Source organism: Furipterus horrens, unplaced genomic scaffold (assembly GCF_987537825.1).
Source record: "Furipterus horrens unplaced genomic scaffold, mFurHor1.1.pri manual_scaffold_5, whole genome shotgun sequence".
NCBI classification, from domain to species: Eukaryota; Metazoa; Chordata; class Mammalia; order Chiroptera; family Furipteridae; genus Furipterus; species Furipterus horrens.
Genome location: NW_028327175.1, coordinates 70033004 through 70054450, shown reverse-complemented (window position 1 = coordinate 70054450; position 21447 = coordinate 70033004). Strand labels below are relative to the sequence as shown.

At 37.9% G+C, this 21447-nt stretch overlaps 1 protein-coding gene across 1 annotated transcript in view; it reads left to right on the top strand.

Moving 5' to 3' along the window:
- The window catches only part of LOC150008774 (uncharacterized), a 100672-nt gene that overhangs the window by 11857 nt on the left and 67368 nt on the right, over positions 1–21447 (top strand). Inside the window, 2 exon segments of the mRNA XM_090279324.1 lie at positions 13667–13834; positions 18659–18760. Coding sequence (XP_090135450.1) covers positions 13667–13834; positions 18659–18760 — 270 coding nt within the window.

Sequence of the window (21447 nt, the reverse complement as noted above, 5' to 3'; positions counted from 1 at the left end):
TGTAGGACACCCAGCTGATGCCCAGAGATGTGCTTGCTGTGGGTCTGGGGAAACCTCACACACATGCTGGAAATGGGCCCAGAAATCCGAAAGAGCTGTGATGCAGAGAAAGCTGTCTTTATAACAGAGATAACAGTGAGTGTCTTGGTTCTACCCAATAGACAAGCTGATGAAATGACACCAGTACAATTCACAGAGGCAGTAGTGTAATTAATCCAGAGTGAATTAGTGAGCTGGCTCAGATTAGGGATGGAATGTAGCTACAGGTGTGTGGACAAAATGATAAGTAATTTCAATAATTAAACTCTGTACTGTATTATCCTTTCTACCGTATTTTTACATTCACGTACAGAGTGAAGAAAACAATTTAAATGTTTCATTTGTCTCAATAGTTTTCATTCTTGTCCCTTCATCGATATCTAATTTTTCCAATTGCTGCTTCTTATTTTACTTCAAGGACTCAAAATCTGGAATCTTACATTTTATTCTCACATATATTATTATACTGGGTTGTTTTATTATTCCTGTCCTGTTCATGGATCCTGGAAATACTGCCCTGGAGAATACCATTCTTTATTATTATTTTTTTTAGTGTTTACTTTTTCTTTTTTTTTATTGTATTTTTTCCATTACCATTTAGTCTCCTTATTTCCCCCTTCCCTTGCAATCACCACACTGTTGTCCATATTCATGAGTCCTTTTCCCTTTTTGTGAAATCCCTCCACCCCTAAACTCCCCTGCCTTGCTGTCATCCCACTCTATATAGTAGACTTCAAATAAAATATTCCTGCTGCCTCACATTTTGTTATAATGTTCATTTTCTTTCATCCCTAGTCTCCCTTTCCCTTATCAATTTCTCTATTGATATACTCTAGAATTTGGTCCAAATGTTTAAAAAATATTTTAATAATACTTAATATATTTTATTAACTTTTCTCATCATTTTTTTTGCACCAATTACTTCCAAGAGAATTTTTTTTCTTCTTACTATAGTAATTCTTTAAAAGTTTTCAGAGAGAATTTTTGGAAAGTAAACTGAGTCCTTATATATCTGAAACTGTATCTACCTCCATCTTAATTCTGAGTGGTGGTTTGGCATAGTTTGGTATAGAATTCTATATTCAAATTATTGGAGAAACTGGCTCATTTTCTTTCCATAACCAGTGGTGCTAATGAGAAGTCTGAATCCAATCTCATTCTCACAACTTTTGTCATCAGCCTGACTTTTGTCTCTATTAGCTCTTAAGGATTTCTCAGTATATTTGGTATTTTGAAAGTTATATGTATGTATATATCAGTGTGCATACTTTTAATATATTTTCCATGTTTGGCATTTCATAGGCTATTACTGATGATTCATATGTCCCTTCAAGTCTCATAAGTTTTTAGATACAATTTCTTCAAATATCCCTTTTCTTTCTCTTTTCCATTGTCTCCTGCTTGTGTCTCTTTAGATGGGCATTTAAACTTTTGATCAGTCCTCCATGTGTCTAACTTTCTCATTATATTTTGCATATCCTCATCAATTTGTGCTACATTCTGAGATAATTCCTTAGCTCTACCATATATCTAAGTCCTTTCTTTTCTGTAGCCTGTCTTTTTTAACTTTTTTATTTCAACAACTCTAATTTTAATTTCAAAGATCTTTAAGTGATTCACTTTTATTGAACTGCTTTTATTTTTATACCTCTGAGAACATTAAGTGTAGTATATACAGTTTTAATCAAATTGCTCTGATTTCCTCCGATCTATGAGTATATTCACATTTGCTGAATTTACTATCTTTCATAGTGTTGGCTTTTCTCAAATGCTTTGTGATTTTTAACTGGGCATTTATTTTTTGGTTCAAATTCCCTGTCCACCAGGTGCCTCCAACTGAGCACTCTATCTGGGCAAGAAGTAAAGCAACCACTTTGGTTTTTGCTGCATTCAGTGTAGAATGCTTCACGTTGCAATAAACCACTTACCACCTCACAGGATGCTCCATATCCCATCTAGGTGTCCTCTGTCCTCAATCTTTGACTTTTTCACACACTTATTTGCTTCTAGCTGGAGGTAGATATAGTCATTGCTACTACTTGACCCATGGTGCAGTTCTAAGTGAGGAATGTGCAGACATCAAACTACCTGCTGTTTCTGCCATGGTGCTCCTGTGGACCAGCCTGTTGTTTGCAGCTGGGTTCTCTCTAGCTTCTGGGTTCTCCCTCTCTGTGATGCTCCCATCATTCTGCATCAAAACTTTCTCACAGTGGAGACACACAGAGAAAGGCAAGTACTGTATTATATCACATATGTGAAATTAAAAAAAAAAAAAAACTTGTAAAAACAGAGAGTAAATGATAGTTACCAGGATATGGGGAGGGGAAGATAGTACAGATGTTAGTGTACAAAGTTGTAACAAGTAATGAATAAGTTCTAGAGACAAAATGCACAGTACAGTAAATACAACAATATTTTATTATAATCTTCAAAGTTGCTAAGAGACTAAAACTTAATTCTAACCACTAAAAAGGATAATTACATAATGTAATAGAGGTGCTAATTATCACTGCAATGGCAATAATTACGATGTATAAATGTATCAAATTAACATGTTGTACACCTTAAATTTATACAGTGTTCTATGTCAAATATATCTTAATAGAAAAAAAAAAAAAAAAAAAACTTTCTCACGTATATCCTCTGCTGTGATTTCACTCCATGGTTTACAGAATGATTCTGGACTTTAGTTATTTCCCAGTTACGAGTCTACTGAAAATTCTTTTTTATTTTTTTAATATGTTTTATTGATTATACTGTTACAGTTGTCCCGATTTCTTTTCCCTCTGCTCCCCTCCATCCAGTAACCCCCCTTTTTCCTGTTGTCCTCCCCCCCTTAGTCCATGCTCATTGGTTGTGCATATAGTTCTTCTCAACATCCTCCTATCTACTCCACTCCCTCCTACGATGCTTCTTATTTCCTGCATCATATATCTCCCCCTCCCCAGTGACCTCCCCCCAATATGTTCCCCATACCTATAATTCTTTTCCCACTCTTGTTACCTACTTAGTTTGCCTTTGTTGCAATTCCCTAGCTTCTGTTGTTGGTTGTTGTGATGTAGTTTTCATTTTAATGTTCATAGTTTTGATCCTCCTTCTTCTAAACAAGTCCCTTTAACATCTCATTTAACCGTGGTTTGGATCTAATGAACTCCTTCAGTTTTACTTTGTCCTGGAAGCACTTTCTCTGCCCTTCTATTCTGAATAACAGCTTCGCTGGATAGAGTAATTGTGACTGTAGGGTTTTGCTTTTCATTACTTTGAATATTTCTTGCCAGTCCCTTCTTGCCTGCAGAGTCTCCTTTGAGAAATCAACTGATAGTCTAATTGGGACCCCTTTGTACATAATTCTCTTCTTCTCTCTTGCTGCTTTAAGATTCTCTCTTTATCTTTAATTTTTGACATTTTTATTATAATGTGTCTTGGTGTGGTTCTCCCTGGGTCCAATTTATTTGGAACTCTCTGTGCTTCCTGGACCTGTACGTCTATTTTCTTCCCCAAGTTTGGGAAGTTCTGCTTCATTATTTTTCCATATAATTTTTCAATTTTGAGTTCTTCTTCTTCACCTTCTGGCAACCCTATAATTGGGATATTCGCTCTCTTACAGTTATCCCAGAGGTTTCTGAGCTTCTCATTTTCCTCACTTTTCATTTCCTTGTTCTGCACTGGTTGACTGATTGTTCCTTCGCTATGTTCTGATTTGTTGATTTGATTCCTGGTTTTCCTTCCCTCACCACTTGTTTTGTATGTGTTTTCATTAATTTCAGCAGGACTAACCTTCTTTCCTTCCCAATCTTGATTAAGTCCCACTGTTATTTCTGTAAGCTGTCTTATAACTATCACTCTGAACTGAACCTCAGAAAGATTATCTATCTGTTCATCCATTAATTCATGTATTTGCTTTCTGGTCAGCTGTGTGATTGGGATCTCTAACATTATCCTTGCCATCCTGACAGTTTTCGTTGTACCTTTCCTTCTTGGGCGGTGCTTTCACACCTCCTAGGCTATAGTGGGTGGGGCCCCATGCACTTGTCACTACCAGGCAACCCTTCTCACCACACTGTGGCGCTTTGTGTGGGGGCGGGGGTCCAAGGTGGATTCCTGCTGTTTGCTCTCCTCTGAGAGACCGGGAGCCTCCGCCTCCATCCCCACACCCTCTGGGCCTCACAGTCTGAGGCAATGGGGGTCTGCCTTCCCCAGCACTGGAATCACAAGCTGACGGTTCCGGTCTGCAGCAAGGGTTCTGATACCCAGGTGCTTTTCACCTCCCTTTAAATACAGGTGTCTGTGCTTACTGCCGTCCCGCCGCTCGTCGCCGCCTGCACAGCTTGATCTCTCCACCCTGGCTTCGAACCTCCTACCCATCTGGACAAGCATCACTTGTTTATAACTTCATATGCTGGACTTCCATGTAGCTTTATTTTCTGGAACTTCTGATTATTTCTGGTTTTGCGGTAGTTGTAGTCCTTCTTAGTTGTGGAGGGACATGGAGCTTGTCAGTCTAGGCCTCCATCTCGGCCGGAAGTCCAAAAATTCTCTTTTTGCTTCCAAACACGTCTATAGATCTTACCTTCTATTTCCTTCCTGACTTTCATTTAGACTCCGAAATACCGTTTATTATACAGAAAAATTTAGCTCCACCCCCTGCTCCTACACATGTATAACTGAATTTACCTTAGTGTTTATAAATTTTTTTTAAAACCTACAGTAATTAGGACCTACCTGCATATATGTTTTCTAGCATTCTTGTCAAAATGGGAGACAGAGTTCATGCTTATTCCACTATCTTGAACCCACATCTGCATATAGCTTCCATATGTAGCTTACTTTTTCACTTTTTTCCACCTTACTTTCTGCCCCAGTAGTCTTACTTCTATGGATTATATTTATATCAAGGGGCTAACTTGTCCTCTGGCTTCCTGTTGGGCTTGACCAATAGAGAAGATGATCAGGAGCCTGAAGGACATGAAGGGAGTGAGGCAGTGAGGACCAAAACCACCTACTTCCATACATCTTAGTCTAAATCACATGACCTTATCCCAGGGCTTTTGTTAACACATTACTTTCCAGGAATCTCTTGACCAGGCAGATATTTTTATTCATTACAGAAACTCCCCACCAAAACAATCAACTTTTCAACAGAAAGCACCAACAGAAAGCTTATTTTCTTAGCCTCTTTGAAACCTTCAAAAGCCTTACCTTGCCATGTCTGTAAGTCATGATTCTGACCCAGTCCTTATCAAGGTCTCACTTTGAAAGACCTTTCCCTTTCTCAGTAAAGTTGGACTTTGCCTCAGATCTCTCTCTCTGCGGTGTACCAGGGGCTGGTTGTGTCCTTAAATCCACACTCCTGTAAAGTGGCCCTCTCCACACAACCTTCTATGACTCCGGTTCTGGTAATTGGTATCTGCTCCCTCTCCCTTATCTTTTCAGTGTTAAATTGATTAGTGTTTTTCTTAAATATTTTATTGATTGTGCTATTACAATTGTCCCAATTTTTCCCCTTTTGCCCCCACCCCCTGACACAGCAACTTCCACTCCCCTCACACAACCCCCCTATCTTTGTTCATGTTCATGGGTCATGCACATAAGTTCTTTGGCTACTCCATTTCCTATATTTTACTTTACATCCCCATGGCTATTCTGTGACTACAAATTTGTACTTCTAAATCCCCTCACTTCTTCACCCATTTCCCCAACCCCCTCCCCTCTGGTAACCATCAAAATGCTCTCTGTATCCATGGTTCTGCTTTTGTTCTTCTTGTTTACTTAGTTTTTTTTTAGATTCAATTGTTGAGAGGTATGTGTTTATTGCCATTTTGTTATTCATAGTTTGGATCTTCTTTTTCTTAAATAAGTCCTTTTAACATTTCATATAATAATGACTTGGTGATGATGAACTCCTTTAGTTTTTTTCTTTTCTGGGAAATTCTTATTTGCCCTTTGGTTCTAAATGATATTTTTCCTTGATAGAGCAATCTTGGCTATAGGTCCCTGTTTTTCATGTCTCTGAATACTTCTTGTCAATCCCTTCTGATCTGCAGAGTTTCTTTTGAGAAATCAGCTGACAGCCTTATGGGAACGCCCCTATGGGTAACTAACTGCTTTTCTCTTGATGCTTTTAATATTCTGTCTTTACCTTAAACCTGTGGCATTTTAATTGTGATGTGTCTTGGAATGAACCTGTTTGTGTCCATCTTGCTTGGGGCTGGCTCTCTTTGCTTCCTGGATTTGCACATCTATTTCCTTCACCAAGTTAGGAAAGTTTTCTTCATTATTTTTTTCAAATAGATTTCCAATTTCTGGCTCTTTCTCTTCTCCTTTTGGCACCCCTATGATGCAAATGTTGGTATGCCTATAGTTGTCCCAGAGGCTCCTTAGGCTATCCTTGATTTTTTGGATTCTTTCTTCTTATTGCTCTGCTTGGTTGTTTTTTGTTCTTTATGTACCATATCATTGATTTGAATCTTGGCTTCATCCACTCTACTGTTGATTCCCTGTAAATTGTTCATTTCCATCCTTCATTTCTGCCTGGCTCTTTTTTATGTGGTTGAAGTACTTACCAAGTTCCTTGAGCATCCTAATAACTAGTGTTTTGAATTCTGCCTCTGATAAATTGCTCAACTTAATTTCATTTAGTTATTTTTATGGAGTTTTGATCTTTTCTTTCATTTAGGCCATGTTTCTTTGTCTCCTAATTTTGGCAGCCTCCTTGAATTTGTTTCTGTATAGTAGGTAGAACTGCTATGACTCCCTATCTTGGTAGCGTGGCCTATATGGTCCAGTGGCACAACCTCTCCTATCACTCAAACTGGGAACTTGAAGTGTGCCCTCTGTGTGGGTTGAGTACACTCTCCTCTTGTAGCTGAGACTTGATTGCTATTTGCAGGTCTATGGGAAGGATTTACCCAGGCCAGTCAGCTTCAAGGACTGGCTGTGACCACTGACCACCAACCTCCATCCTCCATGGAGGATCAGCTGTAAAGGAATTGGGTGGTAGTGCTCCGACATGGTCTGTAGCTGTCTACTGGGTGTGCAGGCTCTGGGTCAGCCAACACCTGTGTTTCACCCAGGGCCACCCAACATGAGCTACAAAGCAATCTACAGATGGCTGCTACTTGTGCTGGGTTTGGAGGTTTCCAGGCAGAGCCAAACTGTTGTCCAAAACTGGCTGCTACTAGTGCCTAACCTGGGGCCATTTAGCCAGAAGTAGGACAGCTGTGGGTGGCCCATAAGTTGGGTGGAGTGGACCCTCAGGTAAACACCTGGTTGGGGCACACAGGTGAAGCCAGATTGATGGTCTCAGATATGGCTCCTACCTGCCTATTCTGTGGCTTTGTATGGCAAGGGCTCAGAAAAGGCACAATGGCCTCTACCTGCCTTTCTGTCTGAGAGAGAGCTGTTCCCCAGCTGCCACCTTGATGTCAAACACTTTAGTTCCTCCCCATAAGCCATTGGTGACTTTCAAGTTGCTACCCTGGTAGTGCAGTGTATCTGTGTAATTTTGGCATGGGTCTTTCAGGGGGAACTGCCAGGGAGTCCAGTAGTTTTTTTCACTTACTCAAATCCTGCTGGTTTTTACAGCCAGAAGATATTGAGGCTTATCTTCCTGGCACTGGAACCCTTGGCTACGGAGCCTGGTGTGGGGCCTATACCCCTGGCTCCCAAGATATTCCTCCTGAATATTTATCCACCATATGTGGGTGTGGGGATCCACCCATTCTACATTTCCATATCTTCTACCCATCTTGATTGATGTGGTTTCTTAGTTCCATAGTTGTCGGACTTCCATTCAGCTTGATTTCTGACAGTCCTGAGAGATCATTGGTTTGGAATTTAGTTATAATTTTAATGTGGTTGTGCAAGGGTGTGAGCACTGTTTACCTATGCCTTCATCTTGACCAGAAGTAAATGGACTAGTCTTATTTCCACTCTATCACATCTGATTTCCTTAAATCCTATTCATACCTTGTAAATAGCATCTCTATTAAACTGTCCATAAATTACTCACTTAAGTGTGGCACCTATTTTATGCCATGGCCCTATGGTACACCAGTGTTCAGTTCTCATACTACAGCAATGGTCAAACATCACCAACACAACACATTGATAACATATTTGCTTATTGCTTACAAAGATAGGGGAGAACATCCCATCAACAGAGTTTTGGTAATGCCTCAAAGGGGAAAGGCAGAGTTGATTTATTGAGAAATAGAGATGTTTTTCTCGGTGTACTGAAATCTTTCTTAGTCTTGTGGTGGTGAATAAATAGCTGAAATTTCACTAAGATGAATCCCCTAAACTGGATTTCCTAGACAACAATGTTCTTGAACTGCTGCCAGTCAAGGGTGTCATGGCCTTTTGTTTAATAAACTTGTAGTTTGAATATTTTCTTTCTTTTCACCTAAGAATACAAATCTTGTGTTATGCATGTACATCAGATACAATAGCCACTGGCCTACTATTCTGGATTCCCCAAAGGATATACTTACACAAAAGTAATAGTGAGAAAGACAGAATCACCTGAAGACATCAAAAGAGAGAGAGAGGGAAGGGTGTATATTACATATTCCCCAGCAAGCAATTTTGAAACTTTCTCTAGATACCATTCTTCTTTAGAGGTTCCTGTGCTGCCCTACAGTCACCTAAGGTGGCCCCTGTATAGCAATGCTTCCCTCATATAATACCCATATTCCTTGAGTTCTATTTTCTCCTCTCTGGGTTTTCCCTTAGACCTTTGAAATTCCTCTTCTTTATACTGCAGATAATTCAACTGAAGTTCATACCTCTAAATACATGTAACCAACACTATCAATGTTCAACAATTAACATTGTAGTATTCAGAATTAACCCAGCTTAAAAGCAAAGAAGGAAGAAACTGAGGGAAGAATAATTTTATTATAAATAAGAAAAATAGAGGCAAAATCTTACTTGTAGTAAAAAATTTTTACTACTTATAGCAATACCTTCCATTATTATGAGTCATCTAAACTAGAAATTTTCTAGATTGAATGGAAACTTTGATTAACCACAGATGATCTTCATGTGCCATTGAGAAAAGTTTTCAGCTCCCTCTAATATAGAAGGACCAGTTCCTTCTAGTTCACTGTGTCTTTCAGCATTCCATACCCTTTAGCCCAAGTCTATTTCATCCTTTTTTTTATGGACAAATCTTCTACTAGTAGTCCTCTTAGACATTCATATCCATTCTGCATTTCTTGAAAAAAAGGAACAAGTGTAGGTATGCAAGAATCAGCCCACCATGGTTCACAAGAGCCAACTGTGCACATTTTTTATTCCTAACACTGCAATTCATCAGCATGAGGTTAGTAGCTTGAAATTGGCTATGGTGGGGGTATATATACAACAGAAATTGGCAAACACTACAAATCAGGGCTCTTTTATTTTTCTTTTGGAGAATCATTTGTAAACATTTACCAGAAGCAATTTACAACCCAGGAATCAGCTGTATAACTTGCACCAATTCAAATTTAAGACCAAAATAACAATCATTTTAATTAAAACAATGATTATGTTTTGGGGGCATGACTTCTGTTTTTAACAAAAACCTATACTAACAATTTGTTTTATGTTAGACTTAAGGGAACTGAACTGTCTGCCACTTTATTTTTCAATTAATCCAAGCCACAGACACTCAGAAGGCATGTTGTATTTCTTCAGCAACTTTTGTAGACACTGCACTTCACTAAGAATGGCTGCAGCTAGCATTGTTTAATGTGTGGTTTAAATTCTATCTCATTTATAGAGTCAGGATCTGCTACTAATCCATGACTTAGAACCTGACAGCTTTATCGAGCATCATTACAGCTGTGTTTTTCAGTCTCTTAATCTCACTCATCTCTGACTTCCTACATATTAACTGGAAAAGACATTAGCCATGACATATTTATGTATGTGGGCACAGTTGATCAATCCATCTAGACCGTGGGGAATGCTGACTAAGGCACACCAGGTAAATAACTTGAAGACTGTGAACTGAAGTCAGAAGGGACTACAGGCTCCGATTTTTATAATGACTCCAGTATCACCAACAGATGTGGCAAGAATTTCGGTCTAATTGTGTGAGGCTATTTGATAGCATTTTCTCATTTCAAAATGGGTTTGGAGGTAGGAATGGCAGTTGAATTGTCTGCAGTATAAAGAACAGAAATTTCAAAGGTCTAAGGGAAAATGCAGAGAGGAAAAAACAGAACACAAGGAATACATGTATTATATGAGGGAAGGAGTGCTATACAGGGGCCTCCTTAGATGACGGAAGGGCAGCTCAGGGACATCTGAAGCAGAGTGGTATTTAAAGAATGTTTGAAAATTGCTTGCTGGGGAGTGTGTGATATACACCCTTCCCTCTATCTCATGTAAAAGTTATTATGGAAGTGAATTTCCAAATATTACTTTGCATGGAAATAGGAAGCAGAGGGTTAGAGTGGAGAAAGAAAGAGAGAGAGAGAGAGAGAGAGAGAGAGAGAGAGGAGAGAGAGAGAGGGAGGAGAGAGAGGAAGAAAGGCAGGCAGGCAAAAGAACTTCAATTTCTAATAATAAGAGCTACAGATTACATTGTACTTACTATGCCAGGCTTTATGTTGGCTTCTTAATTCTCCCAACAGTATGAGTTAAGCACTATTTTTTTTCCATCCTCACTTTACCCAATGAGGGATCAGTCAGGGAGAAGATAAGTGACTTGCCCAATGTCACTTGACCATAGTTAGTGGTGGACTGGGTTTCAAGCCCAGACAACCGGACCAGAGTCTGTGCTCTTGAACACTACAGCTCGCTGCATCTGGTTGTACCATTCAAATTTGATCTTGGTCTCTCTCTCTCTCTCTCTCTGGGAAAATCCAAACAGGGTCTTACTTCCTCAGATACCACTTTTTATTATCCTCAAGTAATACAGTGGAATGAAAGAGAGAGAATATCTAAAGACAGTTGAAATTAGGTATTTTATCTTTTTGATTCTAATGTCAAAAAAAGGGAACCATTTACATTTTTCAAGAGCACAGAAGTACACATGCAATTTCAGTAATACCACGATATTTAAGACCTCATCCTTGTGTTAAGGTTTTATTTATTAAAGGCTCATCTAGCAAGCCAAGTTTTGGTGACAGAGTCACATTTGGACATGTTTCCTATTTGACTCAAAGTTCCACAGGGACAGTTGTTGAGAGATCTAGCAGTTTGACACTGCAGCAGGTGTGTGGCTTGCTGCTTCACTGGATTTTAACACAAATTTTATGTCTCAATTTATGTCAGAACATGTTGATTAGCTCTGTCTTGGTAACTGAATAAACAGAGAACCACTCATCCACATAATCAAATATGTTTGTAAATAAGTGAGCTGTTTTAACAGTCCCCTGCTTGCTGTTAAAAACAAAGATCACTATAACCTAAAGGCCCACCCTCACACCTTTTCATAATAGGGGGATCATTACATATCCTGCATGGACAGCTACTGCTCAGAAAATAATAATAATAAAGATAAAACCAAGGGCCCAGGAATGTGTGCATTATACTCATAAATATTAAAATGTAACTGAATATTTAAAGCTAACCATATAGAAATCGACTAAGAGAAGATGCTGTAAATTCCTTTGGGGCTTCCATAACTTTAACAACTACTATGTATGAAGCAGCTTGCGTTCAGGCTTAAAGCTCAAAAAGATGGGTCAGTAAATTATTATAATATTATGAGTTTACTTTTCCTACCACATAAAATCAAATGTCACACCCAGATTTGTTCAAAAATAAATGCAAAAATCTTTAAAGTATTTTGAAATCTGATGTATGGAAGACAGCATCCCCTATCTTGAGTTAAAGCATTCTGATTTAAAGTGTTTATCGGGTTTTTTCCAATAAACAAGATGTCTCATAAAATTCTCAAGTCATTTACATTCCAACATTGTTATTACAGAATATTCCTATGTGTCATCCCCTTTATTTTCACACCAAAATTGTATTTACTCAATCAACATGGTATATTTTTCCAGTACCTATTTCCCCACTGCAGGCTACTTAGCTATATCATGTTTATCTAACAGTCCACAACCCTATCTTGCTGCAGAAATCTTGTCCACTCCTCAGGGTCCAGTCCAATGAAATTCTCGCTTTAATCTCACCCTCCCCTGCAGCCAGAATCACCCTGCCCTCCCTTTGAACTCTCTTTCATCACGAGTTCCCGATCTAACTAATTTTTCCATATCCTTTGTGCCTTAAATTGCACCTTGCTCATGGCAGAACAATTATTTTAAATTAATTCAACTTAATGATTAATAAATGAGTGAATGTACCTGAAACTGTTTAAACTGTGGATTAGCATCAAGTAACTGATGAAATCTCATTTGGTGTACAAAAAAAAAAAAAAAAAAAAAAAAAAAAAACCTGTAAGAACAAGCATTGTTTTTGACTGTAAGAAACTATACTTTGTCATCATATCATCCCTGACCATTTCTACACAAGTTAAACAAATATGTGAGCTAGAAAACTATTGTTGCATTCATCTGCGTGTCAGGACAACAGCTAACATTTACACTCTTCAGCTCAGTACTAGGAAAGCAGAGGTAGACATGTAAGGGCAAGGGCAAAACCATTAGAAACAATTCTCCAGAGAAAATGAGTGCAAGCAGAAGAACCATTCTTCCCGGGGCTGTATGAAACTGACCTGCAGAGGAAGTGCAGCTGACCACTGCTGGTCAGGGCGAGGGGAGGAATAAAATGGTTTTATCTAGAATTTTTAAGAGAAGAGAGGAGTATTTTTGTTGTTTTTGTTGTTAAGAAGCATTTCTGTGGTCTTGAAGTCCCACCCTCTTCATAGGAGTTGAGAAATGCAAGTAAAAAACTTAAGCGTTTGAAATTACATTTTGGTTATGAAATGGTGCTTCTTAATTCCGCACCCTTGAAAGACTGGAAGACTTGGGGCAAGACTTAATTCAGGTTTGAAATGCCTGAACAAGGCCACAAAGAAGCACATGGAAGCTGATGCAGAAAAGCAATCACATTTCCTTAAGTGGCACAGACTTGCACACTATCCCAGAAACTCCCAACAATACAGAAAACCTTAGGCTGCTATGAATAAAATTGAGATGAAACTTCATGTGCTTTTCTATATGCTTTATTCCACAAATTAACACCATAGTGAGTTTTCTAGAAAGGTATGTTTATTTTTGCTGCATCTTCTTTGAAACACAGAGAGACCATAATGATTTTTTTCCCCTTGTGTTTGGAATTTTGAAAGGAATTCTAAATCTAATTCTCAGTCTTATGTGGCTTTCTCTTGATACCTAAATACTAACAGGTACATCTCAAAAACAATTGTTTTTCCCACAGTCTTCTTCAACTAAAGATTTATAGTGCCATGTGTAGTCTACTGACTCCCACAGTGTAGGTCCTCAAGCAATACCTGTTTTATTTATGATATTTTAGGATTGTGTAAGTTCTTCCCAAGAGAATTATCTAACCAACTCGGCTGCTGTGTTTAAGGATGACTGCGGCCTCTAAGATAGACTTTGTCCCTACACAGTCATTGGCTGTTTTTCACCATGGCCATTAGCATGTGTGCCTCTTCTTTCTTCCCAGAGCATAATTCATTCATGGTATCACGTCTTCTGCTCCTCAGTCACCTCAGAAGATGGCCATTCTGCAGATCTTGGCTCTCAAGTTGATATTGAGGACAAAGGTTTCTACACAGAGAATTTCCATTCAGCAGTGTGGGTTTTTCAAGGGGATGATGGGAATCTTGAGGACAGTCCCAGATGTCTTAGTAAAAAACCCCAACTGGTAGCTGGTACGGATTTAACAATTATGATAAGATGGATATGTAAGTCTTAGAGAATCTCTGACCAGACTCCAGACAAGTCTCTAAAGTTGCACACTGGTTGTATGTAGTATTTGGAGACAAGTATGTGTGTGTATGTGTGTGTGTGTGTATACATACACACACATATATATACATATACATATATATGATGTATTTCTTAATATTGTGAAAGAATCTGAAGCTATTAAAATAAACTGTATTAAGACCTCATTCAAACATAGAAAGTAATTTCAAAGTTGGAGTAAAGATTAATGGAGGAAGAGTCAAGTCTGTTTCATTCTGTGGGTAAAAAAAATACTATTTTTCAAAACTGTAGTGGAAAGCAAAACAAGTAACAGATGATCATTTATTGTTCCAACACCAAAATCTAACCATTTTATTGTTTCTGCATTGTCTTTTTATTATCCATAGGTCTAGTCCTGTTTTTAACATGTATGAAATATGCATTTGATATTACCATGTATGTACTTTGATATGTAAGACTAATAGCCTATATTTTACATTTGGTAACATAATTTTCAATAATTATATCTTCATGTAATAATATACTTTTCATCTGTTTTTTCAGACTTCATTAACATTCTAATAGTTTCATGAGGTTTTTATGAGATTAATTTTTAGTTTATTAAGACTATATAATTTCCCTAATGCAATAACAACTTAATGATTTTTTTAAGAACACTTATACCTGAATTACAAGTTCTAGCAAATTATTTTTTCAGTCCAATCTTTGCTGCAAAATCTAAGGTGTAGACATTTTGTAAATGTCTCTATAAGTATAAATAAATGGCCTTAATTAGAAGTAAACACTTTAATTTCAGTAAGCAAAGATTCAGGTTGCAAATAATGTTTTAAATTAATTATACAATCATGCATTCAACAGACACCATGTCTACAATGGCCCAGGCACTAGGGGAACTTGCTAAAGACACACAGAGAAGTTACAAGTCTGAGTTTGATATATCCTACAAAGAGGTACTCAACATTGTCAGTACAGGCACCAAAATTATCACCATATCTACAGCTGTTTAAAGGCAGCAAAGAGCAAGCATTTGGTTAATTCACTATTATTTGCTTTGTTAAAAAAAATGTTCAATTTTTCCAAAAAAATTTATATATATACACATTTATATGCACACACATATATACACATACATGTACACATATATAAAATGTTTATATGTTTCAAGTGAGTTTTATGATAGTATGTATTGCACTGAACCTTACTTCAAGAATGTACTAGTTGTCTTATTGTTACTAAGACTTGAAGTGTTACATATATAAAATGCATATGTTCTTAACAAAGTGATATTGAGAGATCAATAAAGAAGGTCGAGATTGGGAGGAAAGGTGATTTGTAGACAAATCAATAATTTTAAAACTAAAAATATCTTTATTAACCTAATGGCATTTTAAGGTATTGCAGTACTAATTTATATCTACCAGCATGTATACTGTGAGAATAAAGTTTATACCTTAAAAATATCCAATTCCTAATCTCCTAAAAGAACTCTTCTAAAAGTTGGAGAAATAGATAAACAAAGGTTTACGTCATTACAAAGTGTGTTGATGATCCATAAGAAAATTTTAGGGGATTTTCAATGTATGAGTAGTGTTGTATTTATGGAAATATTTACCCTTCATTTGAACTTTTACATTTAACAAGATGATTCTAAGATAGTGATATTTGAGGGGATAAATTACCTGGAGATGTGCCCACCCAGTCTCTGAAAAGACATCACATTTACTTGTGGCTTTTCAGCAGCTGTGTGGAACTCATAGATTATCTACCAGACAGTGACAAAGGAAACTGGAACTATAAATCTTAAAATATGAGAAAATTGTCTTCAGAATGTTGCAAAATATTTTGATTGTCTCTTCTCCCACAGGAGAGTGCTACAATTGAGCTCACCATTTAAAGGCTTTATTGAATTGTTTATATCTTAACAATCTCATATAATATGAAAAACAATGAACATTATTTGATTTGAATCAACTCAGTAAAAGTACCCTATTAAACAAATATTTGTTGGGTAATCAATACATCCAAAGCAGAAGACATTATCAAGAGGGTAACCTAGAGGGAGCAAAGAGTTTGACAAGTCAGGATATTAAAAATGACTTCTACAAAGGTCAGAAATAGGGTTTCTGATTTTTCTTTTTGCCCTGATTTGCTATCAGCCTATTGCAGACTTAAAATATTCATTTCTGTAGCTTTGAATTTCCCAGTTCTACTTCTTAAATTATACTGAGATCCAGTGAGTGGATTCAAACAGTCATGTAAAATGACTGCCACAAAGAATTTGTACTAACAAATAACAGAGGTTTTCCCAGAAGCATAGAATAAAGCAGAGGACATAATTTAAGGGTGGAATACAATAATACCTTCATGGCAACTTTGGTATGCTTTCTCTGATGCTGTTTTCAACAACAGAAAAACAGTTTATTTTCTCCAGATATTTTGGAAAGACCAACATTCCTTCAGGAATCCACATGAATGGACTTTATCCTTTCTGTCTTTGAATGTTGCCAATTTTTACATGATAGCCAATGTCTATCATGTAAACTCTATGAGAAGTATTTTGTCAGTCTTCACCACTACAGTGCTAGTGCATAGGAACACACCTGGGCACATAGTAGATACTCAGTAAATGTTTGTCACTGATCAACTTCTGCTCTTAGGCTACAATGGATTGTTAAAAATAAAGACGCTTGTTTCCTTGTATTTACCAGATATTTTTATTACTTAGCTGACCAAGGAGATGGTCACACCCAAGCACATTTGTACAGATTGAATAATCTTTTACTCTGTCATTTCTTATAAGAAACTTAATTTTTTTTAAAGTATTGATTTACTCGAGAATATCTGGGAGAAATTTTAATAAAATAATGGCTAAACTTATAAACTCTGCAAAATATAATGTAAATTTATAACAATAATACAGCTCCAAAAATTAGGGTCTCACCCAACTGGACCACCTGTCAGAGATGACAAGGAAGTGATTTCTCATCAAGTGGAAGATGGACTAAGGTCCTTTCCCGCAAAATACAAAAGTCATCTTAAATTCTTAAGATTTCTTTGAATTCTTTATTGCTATTAGTTATATCCATATTTTCTCTATATTACACATTCTGTAATAGTCTTTGGATATGTACCTAAAGAGGATGCAGCCCTGCAAAGAAGAAATGTTCCTGATATGCAGCCTGGAAGATATAAATCTATCTGAGAAACAAAAAGTGAAATACAAAAATACAGAAGATTGAAAAGAAGCAGCAAAATATACTACCCATAAAATCTAATGTATTCCTATTTTTTAATGGAAAGGTATTATATTAAATTATAATTTTAAGGTGTTAATATACCCTGTCTTTATTAGTAGATCAGCATTCTTATTTTATAATTAATCACCTCACTTTTCCCAGAGATCTAATAATGGCTATTACTAATAAACTTCCTAAGCCTTGGAAGTGAATTATCATTATAGTTTATTATGATTTATTCTTTATCATTTAAATATATTTATTAACAAGTAAAAGAAAAAATTGACCAATGAAGTATGCCAATTTAATTGTTCAGGACAGATTAACTCTCTCAGTATTGCATTAGCACTTATTTCTGTTGACCTTGACCTTAAATACAATCTACAACTCAGTATATTGAAGCTTTTTGTTACAACTCTTCATTGGATAACTTTGTCAGCATTTTTAAATGGACCCTTCTGATAGTAGCTAAGTCCTTCAGATGTTTTACTTTAGTTTTGTACTCTAGGAAAAAATTGTATGCCTGAGTCATGCTAAATAAAAAAAGAGATATAAATCTAGTGTAAAAGATAAAATGCCTACGGTGGCCACATTTCCCTTTATGTAAATTGTCCTTCCACAAAAGGAGCAGTCTTGCACAGATGTCTTCTGCCTTGGAATCCTGCCCTTTCCTTGCCTCTGAAGAGTAATAGCCCAAGGACTTATGGGCAGAGATAGTTTTAACCTATGATGTTCTCTCTTCCAGGAATCAAAAAGGGAAATGCCCTTGGTAGTGGGCACAGAAGTTAAAATGTCCTGAGGTCAAGTGAAGAGGGTCATGACTGAACTGAAGTTATGAATAAGCACACACACATATACTACATACATACATATATACACACACGTGCACAGAAAAGACTGTATTGAAGGTAGGAGGAGGAAAAGAAAGAAGTTACACGTAACAACAGACTGAGAAATGACTGAGCCACACTAATTAAAGATCAATGGACTAAATGTTAAAAATAATGAATTGTTACTGGGACGTCTCTGATACTCTCTCCACCTTCAATCCAGCAAAACTTTACAGTTACAATTTCTGCAAATCTCAACTATTTTTTTTTTTTTTCTGGGAAGCTCAGTTGTTCAGGTTTTCCTGGATTCCTATAAGACCTACATGTATGGCTGAGAATTCTGTTTTCTTATTTCCATGTATAATCTTGAAATAAATGTCCCATTATGTATGGATCTGAGTGGCTCAGGCCTGCAAGGCTTAGCTGCCTAGGAGCCCTCGGCAGTGCCCGTTACTCACCGTGTGACGTGTGACTCAGGTGAGTTGTTTCACCACTCTGCCTCAGTTTCCTCCTCTCCAAAATAATAATAATAATAATAATAATAGGCTAATCAGAAGATTAAATTAGATAATACTTGTAAAGTACTTAGAATATTTTTATTAGGCCTGGCATGCAATAAATCAGCAATAAATACTAGCTACCTTTATAGATCATATTTATAGATTAACTCAAAAGAACACCCTCTTTGCTTCCTCTGTAGTCCGAGATCGAACTGTGAGGCTCTTCAAGGGAACTGGCGATTATCCCTGAGGCTTCCGGATTCAATTCTCCAAACCAATCATGGTAACAGAAGTGGATGCTAGTAAGTATGTCACTTACTAGCAGCTTTAATTCAGACCAGACTACTAAAGAGCCTTTGATATCATAGTCCTGTAAAGCACACATATGCAATAGAAGCAGTTTCTAAATCTCAGTTTATCAAAAACTCATGATGATTTACAAGTGTCCACATCATGATCAGATGTTTTTGGAAGACATGCTTTCCTAACAGAAAATACTCTTCCAGTATACATAGGACACTGGTGTACCTACCTGCAAGAAGGATGTTATGAATAGGAGACTGCTGATTTATTAGTATATAATAGTTTCTGGGAAGAATTCCACTCCCTCTAAGTTATTTCCCTACAGCTTTTCAGATCTCCTTATTTGCTAACAAGCAAATTAAAAATTAGTAGATGCCTAGTGAAAGTTGGATCTTTTTTTGCTCAATGATCTATAACATGAGAATAATCGAAAATCAATGCTTTGAAAAAAATTAAGGTCAGAACACGGACATTGGTAGGAATATAAAAATAAAGATGTCCACACCCAGCAGGGTTCATTCGGTGAGGCCTAATGAGATTACCACAGAGGGAAGCCCAGGGCCACTAGGGCGTTTCTTAATTACGTTACAGTACTCATCTGGATTACCCTGGCTGGTTTGGCTCAGTGGATTGAGCGTCAGCCTGCGAGCTAAGTGTCGCTGGTTCGATCTTCCAGTCAGGGCACATCAGAGAAGGAAAACTCTGACTCCAAAAAACCTCCGCTGCCTTGCGGCATACCTCTTCAGGGGAAAGGCTAAGGGAGTAAACCCCGACAGAAAATCCGGAGCCGGAGTCCTTAAGGCGGTTCGACGTTGTAGTCAACACCGGCAACTCCTGCGGCGCACCTGAAGCCAAGCTGTATTGACTCCGTCTTTCCCTTGGACCCTTCAGCTGCGAAGAGAGGGGGGGTCTGCTGCATGGGCAACAGCAGACCCTCCATATCACCCTGCCCAGGCTCTGTAGCTTCAGCTTCACTGGAGAGGACACTCCAGCGTCACCGCAAGATGTCGATTCAACACGGGAGGAGACAGATACCGTGTCACTCCCGAGTCGGACTGCACAACCATTCTTAAGATAGACTCTTAAGAAGCTACACCATCGTCTCTCGAGACGGACGGCTGCCGACTCATCTGGATGGTGTGTTTCCCGAGGTCGGAAACTGTATCTTACTCATTATTTTATCCTCAATACCTTGTGCAGTATCCCAAAGGTAACAGAGTAGATGCCCCGCAAATGCTTGCTTGAGTGCCTGGGACGGCCCTTGGTAACTGAGGGCGGGGCAAGCGTGGGGTAGATTGAAGGGAGGATTATGACCCTTCCTGCTTTGTTCTGGTGCTTTAATTTCTTCTCTGGTACCATTGTCACCCAGGGTCACATTTCACTTTCCTTGGCTTGTCAGAATACAGGTATTCATGAGTTATATACTGCACCCAATGATTCTACTGGGAATCAGCTCTCATATCTGTAAAGAAGGGGAGGGCTACTCAGCCCAGCATTTCAATCAAAGGTGACATCTGTGGGTAGCAAACAATGTCCCAGACAACCATTTGTTTTTTATATGAACAGAAGTTTCTAATCCATTCTCAGTTCATGGGGCTAAAGGGAAGAAATATTGAGTCCCTAGGTAAATGTGAGATATTCCTGGTGCAACAAAGAAGCTAAGTTCTAAGTTTTATAGTTTTAGGACCTGTCCTAAGGCTGCTTCTTATAGGTTACACTCATGCCAGGTAAGCAATGGCACAGATTTTTGCCTAATACTATAGATGCTTAGTCTCCTTTAAGAACAAAGGGATTGTCTAAATACTAAGTAACCTGTATAGCTATATCACACTCATTGATGTTTATAAAGAAAGAAATTTACTTATTTATAATATTAAAGAAGTAATTACATTTACTTTAAATATAAAAGTCATGTGATGTCACAGAGAGGAAAGAAACTCGCATTCATTGCGTGCGTACCTATTATTGGCGGGGCATTTTATATATGTTCTCTCATGTTTCTATATAGCAGAACTTGAAACTTGATATGACCACTTCCATTTAACAGATGAGTGTAGTAAGGCTCAAACTGGTTAAATGACTTGCCTAAGGTTATATAGCTATATCATGGCAACTCCAGTATTCAGATATCAGAATTTCTCCCTCCAGAACCAGTTATTTCCCTAGGACTTCTGTCAATCAGGACTCTCTGTTGCAACTGAGAAGAAATCTGGCTCAAAATGATCTAAGAAATGAAAGGGACTGATTGACTCACAAATGTTGACGGTTCTGAGACAACACAGGTGTCTGATTTGTTTCCATGGTTCAGTCGTTTCATTGAAGGCACAATTTCTTTCGGTCCCTTGACCTAGACTTTTGGATGTTACAAGCTTCCCATTTGTATCCAAAACAATCTAAGGCCTTCTAGCTTTCCATGAAACGTCAGAATCATACAGACTGTTGGAAGTGGCTTCAAATGTCCTCATGTTTCAGTGTCCCCTGGGGGCCCCCGTGAGCTATTTCATAAGCCCAGCGCAAGGGGAAGCGCATTATCCAGGCTGTTAGTAGGAAACCTGGCCCACTCTGGACCTGAGTGGGGAGTAATGCTTTTGTGCTTTCCCCAAGTGACCACATAATGAGAAGAAATGGAGAAGATGTGAGAAGACCTCAAGGCACTCTGCCCCTCTCATCCCCAAGTCATACCCAT